At 40.3% G+C, this 20,782-nt stretch overlaps 1 protein-coding gene across 3 annotated transcripts in view; it reads right to left on the bottom strand.

The window, feature by feature from the left end:
• Positions 1–19,857, bottom strand: part of LOC102311676 (voltage-dependent N-type calcium channel subunit alpha-1B) — a gene marked incomplete at its 3' end in the record, with an annotated part of 101,216 nt that extends 81,359 nt beyond the window's left edge. For 2 of the 3 annotated variants that reach the window (XM_042215764.1, XM_014330453.2), the window contains 4 exon segments: positions 180–381; positions 14,104–14,241; positions 14,353–14,513; positions 18,330–19,856. In XM_042215764.1, coding sequence (XP_042071698.1) covers positions 180–381; positions 14,104–14,241; positions 14,353–14,513; positions 18,330–18,521 — 693 coding nt within the window. 3 annotated transcript variants of the gene reach the window in all.
• Positions 19,858–20,782: the final 925 nt, after the last annotated feature.

The raw sequence follows: 20,782 nt of genomic DNA on the forward strand, positions 1-20,782 counted from the left end.
GATGAGTGAGTATAGGGGTGGGATTTAATAAGTTTTCTTCGTCCCACTCCTTTTCAGGTAATTTTTGTTTTTTGTTTTGTGCACTTTATGTTCAATATATGTATTTTGTTGTGCCTGAAATGAACAAATGAATGAATGAATGAACATATTGTAATACTAAATACTTCTGAGCTCTTTACCTCATTTTTTTCTAGGCTGCACTCAGACAAGGCCTTGTCTCCTTGTTCCTGGAAGGTGATGATGATTAGAGCAACAAAGATGTTGACAAAGAAGAAGGGGAAAACGACAAAGTAGACCACGTAGAAGATTGACATTTCTATCCGATAGCCTGGACTGGGACCCTGGTCTTCAAAGGTGGCATCCACGGAGTGCTTCAGAACACTGCAGCAAGGAAGGTACAGGAACATATCCATGCAATCACTTTAAGCTAAGCATTATAAACTATATAACTCAGGCTAGGAAACGTTGCTGTGTGTGTTTCCCAAGAGAACAAAGTGAAACAATTCTTTAGTTAAAGCAAAGTAAAATTAGCTATTAGCTAGAGCAGACTGCAGGATAGTGGGGATTGTTGTGTGTCTTCCCCCTCTCCTCACTTTCACTATCCAATAAAGGCAAATTGCAAAAAACTAAAAAACAAACAAAAAGAAAACAAAAGGTTACGAGAAATAAGCTGTATATACAGTGGGTAAAACAAATACTGAACACGTCACCAGTCTTCTGTATATATATTTCTAAAGTTGCTGTTGACATGAGATGTTGACATGAATTACTACCAGAAGTTGGTAACAACCCATCCAGTTCACACATGCAAAGAAATCAGACACTGATATCCCTAAATTAAGTTACCGTAATTGTCGGGCTATAAGCCGCTACTTTTTGCACAAGTTGTACGCATTGGCTTCAAATCCTTAAGGTTCTTTTTCTTTTCCATAGATGAGATTGGATTCAGGTTAGGTAATTGACTGCAGGATTCTATCAGTTTTATTTTCTTTCTCTGAAACCAGTTGAGAGTTTCTTTGAGTGTGTGTTTGGGATCATTGCCTTCCTGAAACATCCACCCTCATTTCATCCCCGTCATCCTGTTAGATGGCAGCAAATTTTTTATCAACAATGTCTTGATACACTGATACATTTTTCCATTGATCCTTCCTTCAATTAAAATAAGTGGTGCCAGTGCATTATGATGAAAAACAGGCCTCACACCATGATGTTCCTTCCTCTAAACTTCACTCTTGGGGTTGTATGTTTGAGGTGATAAGCTTTCCCTTTTAACCTCAAAATATGGTGTGTATTATGGCATCAAAAGAGTTCAAATTTGTTCTTATCTGACCAGAATATATGCTCCCAGTTTTTCACAGGCTTTTCTAAATGTTGCTCAACTAAGTTTAATTGTGTTTCAACATGCGTTTTCTTTAGCAATGTAGTGATGCTTGGTGAGCATGCATACAGGCCTTGGCAGTTGAGGGCATTTTTTTTTTCTTTTAAAACAATTATACTTGCTGATTTCAGGTCATTCTTTAGCTCTCCACTAGTGGGCCATGGTTCTTGGACAACTTTTCTGATATTTTTTTTTCACTCCTCTTTTTGAAATCTTGCAGGGAACACCTGGTTGTGGCCAGTGTTGGGGAGTAACGGAATTAATGTACTACGTATTTAAAATACAAAATATGAGTAACTGTATTCCGTTAGTTACCGTTTAAAAAGGTGGTACTTAGAATACAGTTACTGAAATAAAGTGATTACACGGCGGTATTTTTCTGTTTCATATGTTCGGCTATGCCCTCTCTATTTTTGGTTTCCACACCCCAAACAAAACACGCATTAAGAGGCCTGTGTCTCAATCTCGCAGCCCATGTCACCTCTACTTGCGGCCCACATAATGACGTGAAGAAATATTTTTTAAAATTATTCACAAAAATGATTTAATATGAAGGCAATAGGCAGAGTGTTACAGGCACAGCCATAAAGAATGTAGCTTCATGGACAGTGTAGTCCCTTCTGCAGGGAGAATGGACTGCTGTACCCGTTATGTGTCTGTGAGCGAGGGAGGGAGCTGTCACCGAGCAGAAACGGGAGCTGGAAGCATGCAAATATAATAATAACCACTGCAGCCAAAAAGAGTGCCTGACGAGCCCAGTTATAAGTAAGCTATTAAGACTCGGCTGTACACTTTTTTCGTGTTTTCCTCCGAAAAAAATAAGTTCCATTGGAGCAGCCTTTCAACGCCTCTCTCTGTCTCTCGCTAGCAAAGTTGACCGAGACATAAAGTAAAGCTAGTTTTTGGCTATGAGACCGACGTGGAACCCGACATATTAGCCAGAGGTCCCTTTACTACGGTTCGGAGCCGCGGACCTGTTTTATATACGCGTGCAGAGGTAGAAAGAGTACTAAAATATTTTACTCAAGTAAAAGTACCATTACTTTGCTGAAATTTTACTCAAGTACAAGTAAAATTACCTGTCTAAAAATGTACTCAAGTAAAAGTAAAAAGTAGCTCATTTAAAATGTACTCAGAGTAAAAGTTACATAGTTACTTTTCTGTCAGCAGGAGGACAGCCGCTTCTGAGTAGTGCAAAAAAAGACAGTGGGATATAAATCTCAAAGTAGTTCTTTTTTTAGTGAAAAGAAAAACGTTACAAATTAAAGTGCTGTGGCAGTTAAACTGCAAGTCTATACATGAAAATGGATAATGGTCACCAAACCAATCAACCAAACTGTCAGGTATCACAGTGTTTTCAATACAAAACCATATCATTCTTTCACATGAGAATGTGTTCTAAACTGTCAAATAAGAGAACAAGTACTGAACTGAACGGCAGCTGCTTTAAAAATGTTTTTTAATTTTTTAAACTTGGCCCTGCCCTACTGTACCTCTAGATTAAAGTTCCTTTGTATCCATCCTAGAGTGTTACTCTCTGAACTTCCTGTTAATTTTGAGGAGCAGTTGATTTTCAAAGTTAGTAGAGTTCATCCTTGCTCACTTTGCAGTGAACAGTAGTCCAGCACAGCTAAAGAGACGCTCGAAGGCAGCTGAGGCAGGCAGGCCAGTGTTAAGTTTGAGAGAAAGTTTTTTGACGTCCCTAATAAGACATCAATGCATTACATAGCTACCGCTGGTAAAATATACCAATATACCTCGTGGTTTTTTTTATTGGACAGTAACAGGCTAGTTAACGGGAGGTTGCAAGTGCTAATTTACAAGTAACAGAAGTCAGCTGTCTTTGACTAATCTAAGGTAAGTGAGCACTCTGTTATTCTTTTGCCTGCAGTGTGAACATATAAGTAAGAAAGTAGCCGCTTCTGTCTTTAATTTAACTATTTTTTTAAATAAATAATTATTATTAACAAACAGGAAAAACGTAGGTAAACACATTTTCTTTTGGCAATTTACCAACCCAGTAAAAAAAATGTAAGTTGCGTGGACAACAACGTGCCCGATTACAGCAAGTTGCTGTACCAACCAATGTTATCTGTGTTCTTCACAGATGTCTTAACTTAATGTGATTAATTTGAACACAGCCTTTTTGCTACCATAATGGTACGAGTTGTATTTAACTTACCTCTACATGCTTGCGCAGGTTTGATGTGGAATTTTTAAAAGCTGCTAACTCAGTCTCTCTGGGCAAACACAGCTTACACTGCATAATAAAGCTGTTGCCTTTCTTGCACTTGAAGCCGAAATGGTCCCTTAAATACGGCCAGGGGTTCACATCCGTTTCTTCGAGTTCAGGGTCAGCAGAATTCGACGGGGCTTCTTTTTTCACTAGATCCGTAACACCGACATCAGACTCCATCTTTAATGTGACCTTAGTGCCAAGTTGTTCTACTACCCATCATTCCCTGCAGTATTTCCGAAGCGCAATGTTTTTTTGCTTTGTTTTTTTAATTTACTCAGTAACGGGTGTGATTGAAAACGTAGCGAACTACAATACTTAAAAAAAAATACGCTTAAGTAAAAGTAAAATTACAGCCTTGAAAAATGACTTTAAAAAGTACAAATACACAAAAAAACTACTCAATTACAGTAACGCAAGTAAATGTAATTCGCTACTTTCCACCTCTGATTGTTACTGACATCTTTTGAGAATTTCATGTCAATAGCACATTTCGAAATATATATAATATAAAATTAGTGGCATGTTCAATACTTATTTTACCCACTGTAATGGACTTTGAGAAGAAGTCCTGGCCAAGCGTTATATATCGTTTTACAGAAAATTACTCACAGAACTATCTATGAAATAAAAAGCACTGGAGTTCTTTAAATTTCTTGAAGACATTTCATCTCTCATCTGTGAAACTTCTGAAACTTTCATTTCCACCATTCATTAAAAAAGGGTAGAGAGTTCCAGGTATTTAAACACTAGTGAGAGTTATCCCTTAAAGAGGGTTGTTGACCCACTATTGATCAGACAGCTCATCACATGAGCCAAGGTGTGAAAAAGGGTGTGGGTCATTATTAGCAGAGATTTCAGGTAAACCATTGTGAGACGTTGCCTCACCCTATCATGTGACCTATTGAGATCACCTGATAGAAGATGTGAGTGGGCATTAAGGCACCTGGGAAGGGTTCTCAAAACTGGCAGACAGTTGGTGTTGAAAGACTGTGATGTAACAGTGTTATAACACTGGGAAATGTATAAAAAAATTATTTCTAGGAAAATATTTACAAAAGTTAATCCTGGTTTGTAAAGTCTTATTGACTTGCTATATTATTTTAGCATATTACTTATGTAAGCATTCCCCTTAAGTGTCAGGTCACTAATTATTGGTCCATCTGTGCTCACGCTAATCAACTCTTCACTGGCGTCTGGTATAGTTCCGGTTTATTTTAAAAGTGCTGCTATTCTCCCACTTAAAAAAAACAAAACCTCAGCTAGACCCATCTCTTTGGAGCAGCTACAGACCTATCTCTAAATTACCCTTAATTGCTAAGCTTCTAGAAAAGGTTGTGGCTAAGCAACTTATACCAACTCTGGACAAACATAGCATTTGCGATAAGTTTCAATCCGGCTTTCGCAGAGCTCACTCCACAGAAACAGCCCTTCTTAGGGTCTCAAGTGACATTTTGATGAATAATGATGCAGGAAAATGCTCGGTTCCACTTATGTTGGACCTCACATCGGCTTTTGACACTGTTGACCACCACATCCTCCTCGAAAGGCTTAAATATTGGGTTGGTGTATCGGATACTGCCTTGGAGTGGTTCTCCTCATATCTACATAACCGATCTTTTTCTGTGGTGGTCTCTGATTTTAGGTTATCCTCTGCCTCCCTTACTTATGGTGTCCCTCAGGGTTCGGTTTTGGGGCCTTTATTGTTCTTAATATATCTTCTCCCGCTCCAGCATATAATGGGCTCTTTTGAGGACATTTCTTATCACTGTTATGGTGATGATATTCAGTTGTACATCTCTTTTAAGCCCCAGGATTTATCTAACCTTCAGCTTTTAAATCACTGCTTAGATTCCATCAAACGTTGGATGGCTGTAAATTTCCTCCAACTCAACGAGGGGAAAACTAATATGTGCTCTGGACAGATTTGTATCCCAGATAATGAAAGCCCTTGGTCCTCTTTCTGTGTACCGTATTTTCACGACCATAAGGCTCACTTAAAAGTCTTAGATTTTCTTCAAAAAGTGCGGCGCGCCCTATAGCGCGGTGCGCCCTATGTGTTGTAAGGAGGACGTAGTAGAGAACACCATGAGAACGTTAAAGGGTGAAGTGTGGGCGTTGATCGTATATACCGGGACAATCGCACATACCTGTATAAAAGAACAGGTATGTGCATTATGCAGGACATCGTTGTTTTAACAACCCTGAAAATGGCAAAGAGACACGCTTATGAAGCACAGTTTAAACTGAAGGCCATCAGCTACGCGGAGGAACATGGAAATCGAGCAGCGGCGAGAGAATTTAAGATTAACGAATCGATGGTTCGCAAATGGAGGAAGCTGGAAAACAAGCTCCGGCAGGTCAAGAAAACGCAGCTGAGTTTCCGCGGACATAAGGCGAGGTGGCTCGAGTTGGAGGAAAGACTCGAGCGGTGGATCATCGAGCAAAGACGAGCGGGAGAAGCGTTTCGACGGTCACCATTCGGCTAAAAGCAGTTTCACTAGCTGAAGAGATGAACATTGAACATTTCCAAGGAGGTCCGTCTTGGTGCTTTCGTTTTATGAAACGGTGCCATTTTTCCATCCGGACCAGGACTACGGTAGCGCAGCAACTTCCAGCGGATTATAAGGAAAAGCTGGCCATCTTCCGCTCCTACTGCAGCAAACACATCGGCGACAAAAACATCCAGCCCAGCCACATCACAAACATGGACGAGGTCCCGCTCACTTTTGACATCCCGGTGAGTCACACTGTGGAGAAGAAGGGGACCAGCACGGTAGCGATACGCACAACGGGGTATCGAAAAGTCTTCTTTTACTGTTGTGCTTGGCTGCCATGCTAATGGACAGAAACTGCCGCCTATGGTGATTTTTAAGCGAAAGACTTTGCCTAAAGAGAAGTTTCCAGCAGAATCATCATTAAGGCAAATGAAAAGGGCTGGATGGATGAGGAAATGATGAAAGACGTGGCTGAGGGAGGTGATGTAGCATGGAGACCAGTGGTTTTAGCCACAGTTTCACTAAGAGTGGAAGGCAGCGCCGGGCGAGTTACGCCACAATTTGCCAATGGATTGTAGATGCTTGGGCTAACATGTCTGCTGGCACTGTTGTTCGAGCTTTCGCAAAAGCCGGCATCATTTCCGAGGAGCCGCACGGCACGGAAAGTGACTCTGACGGTGAAGACAAGTGAACCTGGCATGTTTGATGGAGATTTAGCGCAGCTGTTCAATTCAGACACAGAGGATGAGGACTTCGATGGGTTTGATTGATGATAAAAATGTGAGTACCAAACTTTGTTTTGCTCCTGCTTTATTTTTAAATACGCACACTTGTATGCTTGTGTGTTGTTGATGATGACGATTACCGGAATAGAAATGTGAGTAAGGTACCGAATCTCAGGTTTGCTCCCGCTTTATTTTTAAATACGCATACGGTACTTGTATGCGCCCTATGGTCCAGTGCGCCTTATGTGTGTGTTAAATACAGTAATGGCACACATAACTGAGACTGCGCCTTTTAGCACAGTGCGCCTTATGGTCGTGAAAATACGGTATGTTAAATCCTCTATCAGGAATTTAGGTGTCACTTTTGACTCGACTCTCACATTGGATGGGCATGTGAAATCTCTGGTTTGGTCTTGTTTTTATCATTTAAGAAATGTGTTAAGCCCTATTTTATCTCACTCGAAACTGGAGATAGCTATACATGCATTTATTTCCTCACTATAGAGATTGAAAATGTGACGTCATTTCCGGGGTAAAACCGCAAAGGATTGTAGGTACGAGTGGCAAGCGGTACTAGCGCATGCAGGCTTTCACATGAAAACAGTCACACAGCAATAAAAAGAAACACAAAGAATGGCAAGAAGCTGTTGTATTATTAACTGCAATAGCCAGTCGCAAGACAGCCACGGGAAGCTGACGGGTAAAGAGATTTTTTATCAGATTACGTCATGAAAGAGAAACTGTTCAAGCCATGTTTCCAATGTAACAAAGAGCAGACAGATGGCCTGGATTGCAGCTATTCGAAGACCAAATATAACATTCCAGAACACTCCAGCTCACATTTAAGTCTGCTCCAAGCATTTCCACAGAGTCTTCTGTTGTAGTTATTATGTAATTTATCACAACATAATTGTTGATGTAGGTTACAATTAAGCCTTATATTGATTTGAATTGAATTGGTTTCGCTATGCTGCTTTGTTCACTGTGGCTTTGCGTGCTAATATTTGTAGTGTTTTGTAGGAAAACTAGCCTAAATGCTGGAATGCGATCCAGACTGGGAACCCTCTATCAACCTGGGTCATACTAAGTTTAAAGCTGCTACCACAGCGAGATTTGATTGGTTAAGAGAGAGAGAGCGATATCAAAACAGCCACAAAAAGTCCCGTATATACAGTATGTGTCCAAGGGTTGTATTGAAGCAATCAAGTGATGAATAACTGTTTTCCAGTATGTTATTTTGCAATGTTTTTTGGTGTTTTTTGCATTATTGATTTGCTAATAAAGCATAATGGAATACAATTTTGCCTCTTTCTTGTAAGATTCTATAATAGAATGAAACAATATCGCCAGTTATAAATAAAGACAATAAATTGAATGAATTACGAAACACTTATTTTATTTCTATTAGATCTGAAAATGTTGTGTAATACTACAACCTAAAAAGACAAATAGATTGCGTTGGCCTGTACATGAGATAAAGGAAAGAAAATTAACAACAGCTGTGAAATGGAATAGTCCAAATCACCAAAGTAAACTGGACCTGGGCTTGTTGCAGGGATCTGAAGTTGCTAAACATTTTGTGAGTGTATGCATTCACACTTAGGACCATCTAATAATGAATATGTGCGTGATGAAAGTTGGGCAGCACGCTAACGTCCTTACTCCACTCTGTATGCACGTATGGGTTTAACCCTTTCACTCCTTTGATTTTTCCTCGTACTTTTTTTTTTGCATTTTCGTCAAGTCTGTCTTTGTACGGACCTGCCGTGTTCTCCGTCATTTTGTACATAACTGTTTTTGGGGCAAATAAAATGCAAGTAGGGATTAAAACCGCAGAATTAATGATTACTGGTGCTGGAAATGCTAGCGCTTGATGCAGTGTTTTGATTTTGCTGCCACTTGTACTCACAATGCAATGCGCGAAAGTCACGTGGTCTGTCAATCTCTATTGTAACTCTTTGTTTATGTGTCTAAGCAAAGGTTTTCTGGATCGTCTGCAGGTTGTGCAAAACACTGCAGCTAGGCTGTTGACAAAACCTCCAAGTATTCACATGTGACACCATTGCTATTTCAGCTACACTGGCTTCCTGTTGACTTTAGAGTACATTTTAAGATCCTAGTCTTGACATTTAGAGCCTTAGACTGGCACCACCCTACATCGCCGATCTGCTACAGCCCTATGTCCCTAGCAGGTCCCTGAGGTCATCTGATCAGGGCTTACTTGCTATAAAACAGACTAAGATGAGAACAAAGGGTGACAGAGCTTTTGCCACTGTGGCCCCGAGACTGTGGAACTCTCCTTCATACATTAAGAACCATGGACTCGGTAGTTGTTTTTAAAAAACAACTCAAAACTCACCTTTTTAAAACTGTTTTTGGTTAAATTTCTGCCTGTTTTATATTGTCTGGTTTACCCTTTGATTATTTGTTATCTTAAGTGCAGCACTTTGTGATTCTGTCTAGAAAGGTGCTATACAAATAAGATATATTTTTTACTTATTTATTATTTAAACGTCAGATATTTTAAATTTAGCTGTTTTTTGTTTGGTTCATCTCATTTTGAGTTAGGCACCATTTTGCAGCTTCTTATATTCTCTATATTATTTTACAAGTAGCTTGAAACAAAAGAGGAAGCCCATTCATGGTATGCATAAACTATTTTATTTACAAGAGGTGAAAACAGGTCAGTATATCAGTGGTGACATATAATTTGATGAGTAGTAGGAGTAGGAGGAGGGAACTGATCAATAATTTCTACTCTGGCTCTTACCAGTCGTATCTGCCCCTGTCCAACCATCTCACTCAAGTCACTGTGGCCTAAGCACACTCACATTTTGGCAAGGTTCACTATAAGTTCACTTCTACACCACAGTTTTTTTTATTGAAAAACTGTTACAATACACAACACAGGGGTCGGTGCATTGGTGGTTCTTGGTGTCCGGGGCTGGGCGCTCAGGTATGTACCAGCTCACTCCCGGTGGCTACTTGGCGGGGCCTGGCGCCTGTTGCTCGGTCAGGCCTCTTCCGTGGCGCGGGGGGCCCTCGGGCCTCCGGCCTCTGGGCCTGCGGCTCGGTCCACTCTGGCAGGCCGGTGCAGGCCCCTCTAGCTTCTGCTCGGTGGCTACTGGGTGACCCCTCGTCTGGGGATCCTCAGCCCTTCCCATGAGGGTGGCACGGATGCCCTCCGGTGGTCCTCCTTGGGCTCTCGCACTCTGGGGCCTCTGGATGTCTGGGGCCTGGATCTCCTCCATGCCTGCTTCATGCCCTGGGGGACAGGGCTATGGCTCTCTACATCCTCTTGCAGACCATTACATGTGGAAACCATTTGAATACAAGCGCGCTGATCCACACAGGTGTGCACAGGATGTTCACTGTTCGTAGACTTAAATTACACCTTTCTTGGCTGCTACTTCAAAGCACATTGTGCGCTGTCTGTCCTGCGTGCTGCACAACAAATTCAATATTTAGTATTTACTGCTGTTGATGTCACACAGTGGAAAATTGTGTTTTTATATTTTGTTTTGGATCAGACTGTGTTGGTACAGGGTGTCGATTTTATTTGCATGATTTTATTGTAATAGTGATATTGCATGTTTGTTTATTGATATTCCTATTGCATGATTTTATCTCCATATTTATAGTGTGTGTTTAGTGTTGATTGAACAATATGTTTTTTATTATTCCACTGTGGATTAAGCGGACAATTGTAGGCACCTGTGAGGTGGGGGCGTTCCCCGAGGTGGCCTATCAGCCACCAAACTGACTTAAGGGAGATAATGAGCGCAAAGACTAAAAAGAGAGAGAGACACACGAAAAGTGGAGAGCTGGAAAACAAAACGTGTGCAAGCCAGCATATGAGAAGAAGGACCTCTGGCCTGACTGTGGGGCGCCACGAGACATTCGGCGATCGGCCAGCATAACCCGGCGATCCAGTCCCGACGGACAGAATAGCGACCGTGGGAGGCGACGCGTGAAATCCACAGTACGCCTCTGCCTGCATCTGGCGGAGCTACGAGGGAGGCCGTGCGCGGAGGTGGAGAGTGGCTGGACTGCACGATTGCGCACAGTCAGGTGGAGATAGGAGCCTCCTCCCTGGTCTTCTGCTGGCGAGAGTCCACATCCCGGAAGAGGAGTTCCTCTCCTGTCTCTCTCAGCTCAGGAGAATCTGCCCGTGTGTTGCTGGACTGGGAGAATTAGGACCCTGGGGGGGGGAGTTTTTAGTATAGGGAAAAACATTTATTTAGCTTTGTATTTTTAGCGTTTAATCATTCCTGCCGGCAGGGTTTTTAGCGGGTTGTAAACACTATTTTTATTGTGTACGGGGATTTTAGCTTGTATTTGGGGTTCTGACTGTGTTTTATCCTGAAAATAAATGGTGTGTTTGAAGCCAGCTAAGTTTCTGTGCTCTGAGCGCTGACCCACTCACTCCCCTTTCTGCTTGTATAGGCGTGGTGGTGAAGATTTAGTTCCACCAGTTTAGCGGCTACATTTACACTTAGCTAGATTAATGCAATGGTGTTGTGTTTAGTATGTTGCTTTGTTTTGTTTTTTTTGCTTGTTTTCTATTCTTTTTCTCTCAACAGGTGATCCAGGAGATTTTTTTTTTTCCCCTTTCTCACTGTCCCTCTCCCCTTCTGTTTTTCTTTTCCTTCCTCTTTCTTTCTCCCTTTCCTATCCCTCACTCATGTCTGTCCCGTCTGTAACAATTGAAAATAAAATAAAATAAATAATAAAAACAAAGGTCGATCAAATGGACCAATACGGCAATGCCCTGATCATCCATTTGGCAAAATAAATCCATTGGGTATCCTTGTTGGTCTTCAGACAACAATTCTGACGGCTAAAGAACCAAATGGGACAGGCAAAAAACAAAAAAACAAAAACAAATAACCACCTCCCACCGTAAAGGTGCGAGGTGCTTGTGTTGCATTGGTTACCCCCCTTGGTTACAAAAGACAAGGCACTATGTGTGTGTGTGTGTGCACGTGTGTGTGTGTGTCATGGGGGTGCGTTTGTGTGACCTCCTGCTCACAACTGTTTTTAACAATATCCTTGGTCATAAAGAGGGTAATCTCCCCCACACCGAATATATGGCTCAATTCCTGTATTGGTTCACCATGCACAACACAAGTCTGTGACCTGCCACAGAGAAGGCTCTGTCGCCACAAGAATGAAGTAGTCCGTGGAATTGACAACATGAGTTTTGAACTGGACCTCATGGTTTTCTCTAGAGCAAAAATAATTAGGAGCTCAGACAGGTAAGAAGGGGCTTGGCTGGTAAGTGCCTTAAAAACAAAAAAGTAAGAGTTTAAATTGGATCCTGTAAGGAACAGTGACCCAGTGTAAAGAGGCTGGGGTTATATGCTCCTTCCATTTAGTGCCAGTTAGTTCTGAAATTTCAAGTTATTTTCTCGAAATTTTGAGATAAGTAACACGGAATTTTGAGTTAGTGCTGCCAATCGGTAATCTACGTGGTAATCTACGTGAATGATGTCATTTCCTTGTTACCCGGAAGCTGAAGCCCTCAGCTACAAATGACATGGCTAAGCTACCAGTATTACAGCCAGTCATGAATGCACAAATTGCTGAGTATTTTCAGTGTGGCTTCAGAAATGCTGAAATCCTTGTGTTATTAGCCGAATCACATGGCATTACTATCGGCAAACATACTCTCGAAAGCACCAATTTGTTGCGATCCGGTTTTGAGTGGGCATTCCTCTGTGCCATATCCTTCCAGGTAACAACAAAATGACATCGTTCATGTAGATTGCTAATTGGCAGAGCTAACTCAAATTTTTTAACTACTTTTCTCAAAAATTTGAATTACGGCCCTGGTCATAATGTCTCTTGGTGGCTGTTTCTTGTTCTGTCTGTGTCTTTAAGTCCCTGCAGGTCCCTGATTGGATAAGCTGACGGCTGCTGATTGGTCCCCTGATCATGGTTGCTTTAAAAATCCCTCACCAGCAGTTGTTCGGGGCAGCAAGTGACAGCAGCATAGACCTGACCCTGGCCTCCAAACTTTGTGATATTTGTGACTCTCGTGACTTACTGAGCTTTGTACATAGTATGTACAATAGTTTTCACTTGTAAATAGCACATTGTAAATAGCACTGAAACAGAAGGGGTGAGCTGCCTTATTATTTTCCTTGTACTATTTTCTCCTGTTTATTTCAGTTAGGGAGTTAGGTGTAGCGTTTGTCTTTTGTTTGGTTTTTGTTTCACATAGGGTTTTAGATAGCACCTCCTCACCTGACTTAGCTTGTTTTGTTTGTTATTTTAGCCTTTGTTCACCCCGGAGCTTCATTTTCAGTGTAGAAAAATAAAGCACCGTTCACTAAGAAATTGTGTTTTCTGTGTATGGTTTTGGGGCCCAGGGCGGGTTCACTTCCTTTTTTAACTCTTATGTTACGTTCCTGTACCCCTAGACTGGGACGTAACAATGTGTCTGTGAAGGTTCTCAGTCATCCAGGTCATCGTAGTCAAAGGAGCTTGCAAAGAAAAGCGTCTGGACTTCTTTAAGTTGCTTGAAGACGTTTCACCTCTCATCCGAGAAGCTTCTTCAGTTCTAAGGTCAAATGGTGAAGAGTCCCAGATATAAACCTAGTGGGAGTATCCCCCCCACAGAGGGACAAAAGGACCCCCTGGGACGTAACAATGAAATCGTTGTGTTATTAGCCGAATCACATGGCATTACTATCGGCAAACATAGAAAGTGCCAATTTGTTGCGATCCGGTTTTGAGTAGGCATTCCTCTGTGCCATATCCTTCCAGGTAACAACAAAATGTCGTTCATGTAGATTGCTAATTGGCAGAGCCAACTCAAATTTTTTAATTACTTTTCTCAAAATTTTGAGTTAATAAGTCGAAATTTCGAGTAAATAACTCAAAATTTCAAGTTATGGATACTTTTTTTGTGTGGTGGAAAAGAGCTTCCATAATCTTTACCTTACAATATAAACCTTGAAGGGTTTGTTAGTGTCATTTGGTCCTGTATAAATAAAATTGAACTTTATGATGCTATGATCTTTTCTGATTAATGTATTGGGTTTTCTGCTTGTTGGCTTGAACATCATACCAGGGCCTTCTGAATATTTGGATGAACTTCTGTCTTGGTAAGTTTTTATTTTCAGTTTTATTTGCATTTTTAAATAGTTAGTTTTCTCATTGGAATCATGTAAGGCTACATTTATGAACAAGGAACTACATTCCTGGACAAGCCCTGTTTTTCATTGAATACATTTTAATAATCAGACTAGCTGTACTTACGTTGGCCAGCCCTCCCCGGTCGAGACAGTGAAGAGGGTCAAAAAAGCCCACAGCACATTGTCATAATGGAACTCATACTTTTTCCACTCTCTGGGCATGGCGGCCACCTCGTCTTTGTCATAATCTAGGAATTGTCCTCTGTAAGAAATAAAGCAAGTGGAGACAGGCACACAATAAGTAGCATTTGAAAGTTTAGTTACTTAAGCTCTGAAATATGAAGTGGGGCTGTGGGGATTTTTTTAGACCAACTTGCAGTCTTTCTCCAGGCCTTTGGACTCATCAGTGCAATAAAAGAATTTCCCCTTGAAGAGCTGAACTGCGATGACGGCAAAGATAAACATGAAGAGGATGTAAACAATGAGGATGTTCAGCACATTCTTCAGAGAGTTAACCACACAGTCAAACACCGCCTGAGGACACAAACAGATTTTAAATTTTAAATGAAGAACATTACACAAAATTTGTAAATATGATTTAATGCTGGTCGTTTTGTTACTATGCTGCTTTCTTAACTAGAGCTGTCTACAAAATGACTACTAATTAACTGCTACAGTGCTCAGCATAAATGAGTACACCCCACTACGTTTGTCAGAAAACCTTTAGTTTCTTTTCTATGAGATACTACTACAAAATATTCCCACAAATGTGGGCCATTGATTGCAAACAAGATTTGTTTATTTGTGCACACAAAAAAGTGATTTTCCTAACAAATTCATTCAAGCCCATGTCGCAAAAATGAGTACACCCCAATTAGGAGAAAAGCCACGCTTAAGACTTCAAAATTCGAATTAACAGGCATTCAAGCACAGGTGAGTCTAATGATTCATTTAAGAGATGTCCAGCAGACAGGTGACTATAAAAGGACATTAATTAACAAAGAAAAGCCCTTCCTGTCATGTTTCGGCTGTGTGCCGGCAGGAATTGGACCCAAACGCAAACTCACTGGAGACAGGACTGAACTCAAAATGGCAGCTTGTATTGCTGAACACAAAAACTCTACAAAATCTAAACTAAGAAGACTCTATCAAAACACACAGGGAGCTACAAGTAGAAACACACAGTCATGAGGGACAACTCGACACTGACTCAGAGAAACACAGGGTTTAAATACACTGGGAAGTAACGAGGGGAATGAGACACAGAAGGAGGGCACAGTTGGGAGAAATCAGGACTGACGAGACAAGCAAAGCAGGACACATTCACATAAGACACGGACCATCAAAGTAAAACAGGAAGTATCACACAGAGACGCGAACTTGACACAGTGGAGACAGCAACTAAGAAACACAGAGACATAAACCATAAGGCAGAGGTCTAAGAAGACCAACCATGAGAACATAATGCAGAGTGACAGAAAACAAGAAAACTCAAACATGCAAAGACACACAATTACACAGAACAGAGGGGACACAGAGAGACATGAAGGGCAAGGGATCAAAACTAGAAGCCATAGAATAAATCACACACAAGTACAATAATACAAAAATCACAAAGAACTAAAAACGCTGGGTCAGGAGACCCAGGACCGTGACACTTCCCATTTCATGCTGTCAGCAATGGCTCCACATGGAAGAGAAATGTCACAAAATCTGAGAAAGGAAATAATTTCTTTACACAAAAAAGGTGAGGGCTACAATAAGATAAGGAGCGTCTTCTGATGCGCACACTTCAGAGGAATGGCATGCATGGGTATCGTCCATGAAGAAAGCCTCTCCTAAAGTCCATGCACAAAAAAGCACGCCTAGAATTTGCTATGGCCCATGCTGAAAAAGATGAAGACTACTAGGACTCTATAATCTGGAGTGATGAGACAAAGATCACTGTTTTTGGAACTAATGGTTTCAAAACTGTATGGCGTGGTAAAGGTGAGGATTTCAAAAAGAAATGCATGGTGCCTATAGTGAAACATGGTGGTGGCAGTAGTGATGGGATTTCCGGCTCTTTTTAGAGAACCGGCTCTTTCGGTTCGGCTCACTAAAAAGAGCCGGCTCTTTCGGCTCCGAACCGGCTCTTCAGGTTGTTTTGTTGCTTTAATTAATTAATTATTAACAATAATATAAAATTATGCACAAAAGGAATTACTAATGTAAAATAAAAAAGTGGTTTTATTTATATATTTTTATATATAAATATATGCGGTGGCCCCTAGAGATGAAACATGTACAAACTCCAAAACACATTTCTAGCATGAACTGAACTTCCAAAACAGAGCTACCTAGATCACTTAAATTACACAATTGAAAGCATGTGTGTATTGTTTGTGTATTTATACACAAGCACTCATATATATTCAAATAATTTAAAAAAATGTTCATTTACCTGTTATTACCACACACCAAATCCGGTCGTTGGTACTTCCTGGCTTGTGTAGCCACTAGGTAACAAAAGCTCAACATTGCACCTAGCATCCTGGAGCACTTCTGTTGTCTTTTGTATGTGCTTTAGAGTTCATACCTGTTTTGAAGTTTGTACATGCTTTGCCTGTAGGGGCCACCGTAAATATACTTTTATTTATTCACTCCACAGAAAATGTAATAAATAAATCATATAATACAAAAATCAACTATTCACATTTCAACTTTTAACAATTTAAATTTTCAGCTTTTTCCTTTTACAAATTTAAAGTGAAACAACACAAAACACTGCAAACCACAACACAATTAAATATAAATTAAAATATGAAAACAAAAAGAACATGCATATTCTCTGTCATATGGACCTGCATGAATAAACTTTCTGAATCCTTTGTCATCTGCAACTGAAAATAGTTGTGGATGATTACTATACCTTTCTAATGTGACGTTGTTGTCCCTGGCTCTTTCTCCTTCTCTCCCTCCCGGTCTGTTCCTGTGCTACTGAGTGTAACTACCGCCCCTCCCCCCTCATCCCAGCGTAAAGCACAAGGCTCGCATGCGGAGTGAAGCGGAAAAAAGAGAAAGAAAAAACCCCCCACAGTTCACGATAAGGAGCCGGCTCGCGTTGTTCACATCAAAGATCCGGCTCGTTCACATCAAAGATCCGGCTCTAAGAGCCATTTCGTTCGCGACCGACAGGTGGCAGTGTCCTTATGTGGGGCTGCATGAGTGCTACTGGTGTTGGGGAGCTGCATTTCATTGATGGTATCATGAACTTAATGTTGTGTACTGCTTTATAATGAAGGAGAAGATGCTGCCATCACTGCGTGCACTTGGTTGTTGTGCACTTTTCCAACACGACAATGATCCAAAACACACATCTAAAGCTACTGTTGCATTTCTGAAGAAGAACAGGGTGAAGGTGATAGACTGGTCAAGTATGTCTCCTAATCTGAACCCAATCGAACACCTGTGGGGTATTCTGAAGCGACAAGTTGAGCATCACTCTCCGTGCAGCATCCAGGCTCTAAAAGAGGTTATTCTCGAAGAATGGAAAAAGATAGATGTTGCAATATGTTGCCAACTTGTTCATACCATGCCTAGAAGACTTGTGCTGTCCCTGAAAATCACAGTGGCAATACAAAATACCAGATGTAGTAGTTTTTGTTGCAGGGTGTATTCATTTTTGCTTCAACCAATTTGAGTAAAACTGAAGATTTTGTGATCTAAGTTATATTATTAACCTTATTTTCATGTTATGGAGTGTTGACTAAAACTCAGCTTTGTGAAAATTTGGGAAAGTGTTTTTTTGTTCATTGAGCTACTGATTAAATTTGTACTTTTTAAAAGGGGTGTACTCAAGTCCTAGAATTGAACCTCAAATTCAAATTTTATTTGTCACGTACACAGTCATACACAGTACGATATGCAGTGAAATGCTTAGACAACTGCTCGTGACCTAAAGAAAAAAAAAAGAAAAGGCTATGAATAAGATAGGAAATAAATATGAAAAATTAAAAAGGGTAAATTTAACTAGGAAGGAATAAAATAAAATATAAAAAATTAAGGTTAAAAATGAAATAACGGTACAACACAAATTAGAATGAAGGGTAAATTTAACTGGGAAAAAATAAGATAAAATATATAAATTAAAGTTGAAAATAAAATAACTGTACAACAAAATACACAATACACAGTATAGAACTATATAAGAATGTATGAAGAAATATAAATATATATATACAATAACAGCAGCTGTACAAGTATTAACTGGAAATGAAGAATATAGTGACCAGTGTTGTGCAATCCACATTATTTAGTGTCTTGTGCAGTGCAAATATGCTTAAAGTGATTTAAGTGATGAAGTGAAACCTTGAGTTTTGGCAGGCGCTTGATGGTCTTCAGAGGCCTGAGAACTCGAAGAACCCTCAATGACTTGATAGTGCTGATGTCCTTGCCTTTGGTTCCCCTATGAACAGCAAATATGTTTAGACCACACAAAAATGTATCCACAAACAATATGCAGTTAATGTAATCTTTGTCAATATTACTAACAAAAGCCATATCTGAAATTAGACCGTATGTTGTAACAGGGTTTGATTGTGGTAGGATGTGAATGAGGTGTGTTTAGATCAGCTGGGTGACAGAGAGATGCAACAATAGCCTTTCTGGATATGAAGAAAACATTGAAATATTTTTATGAAAGTCTATTAAGCTCGATGCATGATGGTCAAGAAGTACAGATCAGCGTAGACCATAAACTATGTGGCGGTGTTGTACTGGGTGGGCATCTGTGATAACAGGGTGAATGCTCATACATTAGACTCAGAGTTGTCTGCAAATCAGAGTGCCTGAAGGGGATTGTGGAGCAGGAGGAGATGAAACTTAACAACCAGGGAAATCTGGCAACTAGCCCCCTGCATATTACCCTCAAACTTATTATGATTATACAGTTTTTAAAAAACTTTAAACTCCATAATTTAATAATCAATATTAACCCTTTAATATATAAAAAAAAGAAACTGAACAGTTTTGATTCTTATATACTGAGACATGGGCTTATACATGAAGGTATGACTTCTAACAGACCACTGGATAATTTTTTTTTCACTGCAAGAGTCAGAGAACATTCAGTGCTTGATGACAAGATGAATATCAGTGCCATGCTTGTAAATGCAGTGCTGCTGTCAGGACACATTCCAAGAAAGTTGGTGAGCGTCTAATCGAAGAAACAAAGAGCCACTGTCCTGGCAAAGTAACATGACATATCTTAAAAGCTTCAACCACACTGGAAGTCACGTGGTCACCAGAGACCATAAAAAGTGAATGCCATTTGACAACTTTAAGTGACTACAGGCAAAATGACTGCTGAATACTAGCTACTTCAATGTCATTTATATAGCACTAAATCATAACAGCTCTTTATATTTAAGGTAAAGACCCCTACAAAAATAGAGAGAATACTCAAACAATCAGACAACCCACTATGACCAAGCACTTGGAAAGCAAAATCTCCCTATTAACTGGAAGAAACCTCCAGCAGAACTAGGCTCAGGGAAGGTCAGCCAAGAGAGACAGGACAAAAAGTGTATGCAAAATTTGATGCAAAGTGTGAAAACACACAGAGTAAAAACAGGTGAAAAAGATGCAGCCAGTACATCATCATCATAAGCTTAATCTTAAAGATAGAGAGATCGTCTGTCTCCCAAATCAAAACTGGGGACTAGCTCTAGTGGGGCGATCGTGGCTCAAGAGTTAGGTGTTCGTCTTGAAATCGGAAGGTTGTCGGTTCGAGCCCGGCTCCGGCAGTCTCGGTTGTTGTGTCCTTGGGCAAGACACTTCACCCGTTGCCTACTGGTGGTGGGGTGGCTGTAGCTCAGGTGGTAGAGCAGGTCATCTACTGATCGGAAGGTTGGTGGTTCGATTAGTCTGCATGCCAAATATCCTTGGGCAAGATACTAACCCCAAATTGCTCTCCGATGCATCCATCGGAGTATGAATGTGTGTGAATGTTAGCTATTAGAAAAATGTGCTTGTGAATGGGTGAATGCACACGTTGTGTAAAGCGCTTTGAGTGCTCAGATGAGTAGAAAAGCGTTATATAAGAACCAGTCCATTTACCAGAGGGTGGCGCCAGTGTCCAGAGCGCCCCAGGGCGGCTGTGGCTACACTGTAGCTTGCCATCACCAGTGTGTGAAAGGGTGGATGATTGTGTATAGTGTAAAGCGCTTTGGGGTCCTTAGGACCAAGTAAAGCGCTATACAAATACAGACCATTTACCATTTACTCTACAGAAGAGGGGCCTGAAAGCTGAAGACTCTGCCTACTATTCTATTTTTAAACACCTTAGAAACCACAATTAAAATCAAAATTTCATGATATGGTACTATGACGTCTTAAAGATGAGATGGGGCCTTGAGGCAAATGTTGTTGTGATTTATTTACTATATAAATAAAACTGATATGAAATTGAATTGAATTTTTCAAGACGTTGCATATGACAAGAAGAATTTTAAATTTATTCAAATCACTTTTATTGTCACATCACATGTGCTCGTACACTGGTACAGCACATGCGAGTATAATTCTTGTGTGCAAGCTTCACAAGCAACAGAGGTGTGCAAAACACAATAGCATAAGAACAAAGCAAAATATAAGAATAGGAATCTGAGAATTATAAGAATAAATATATGTACAAATATAAGAATGTATGCGCATTACTGAATAAGTATGTCAAATATGTATATATACATATACATATATATATATATACATATATATACATACATATACATATATATACATACATATATATATATGAATAC

This window comes from Haplochromis burtoni, unplaced genomic scaffold, assembly GCF_018398535.1.
Source record: "Haplochromis burtoni strain Fernald_Lab_line unplaced genomic scaffold, NCSU_Asbu1 Contig_818, whole genome shotgun sequence".
NCBI lineage: Eukaryota > Metazoa > Chordata > Actinopteri > Cichliformes > Cichlidae > Haplochromis > Haplochromis burtoni.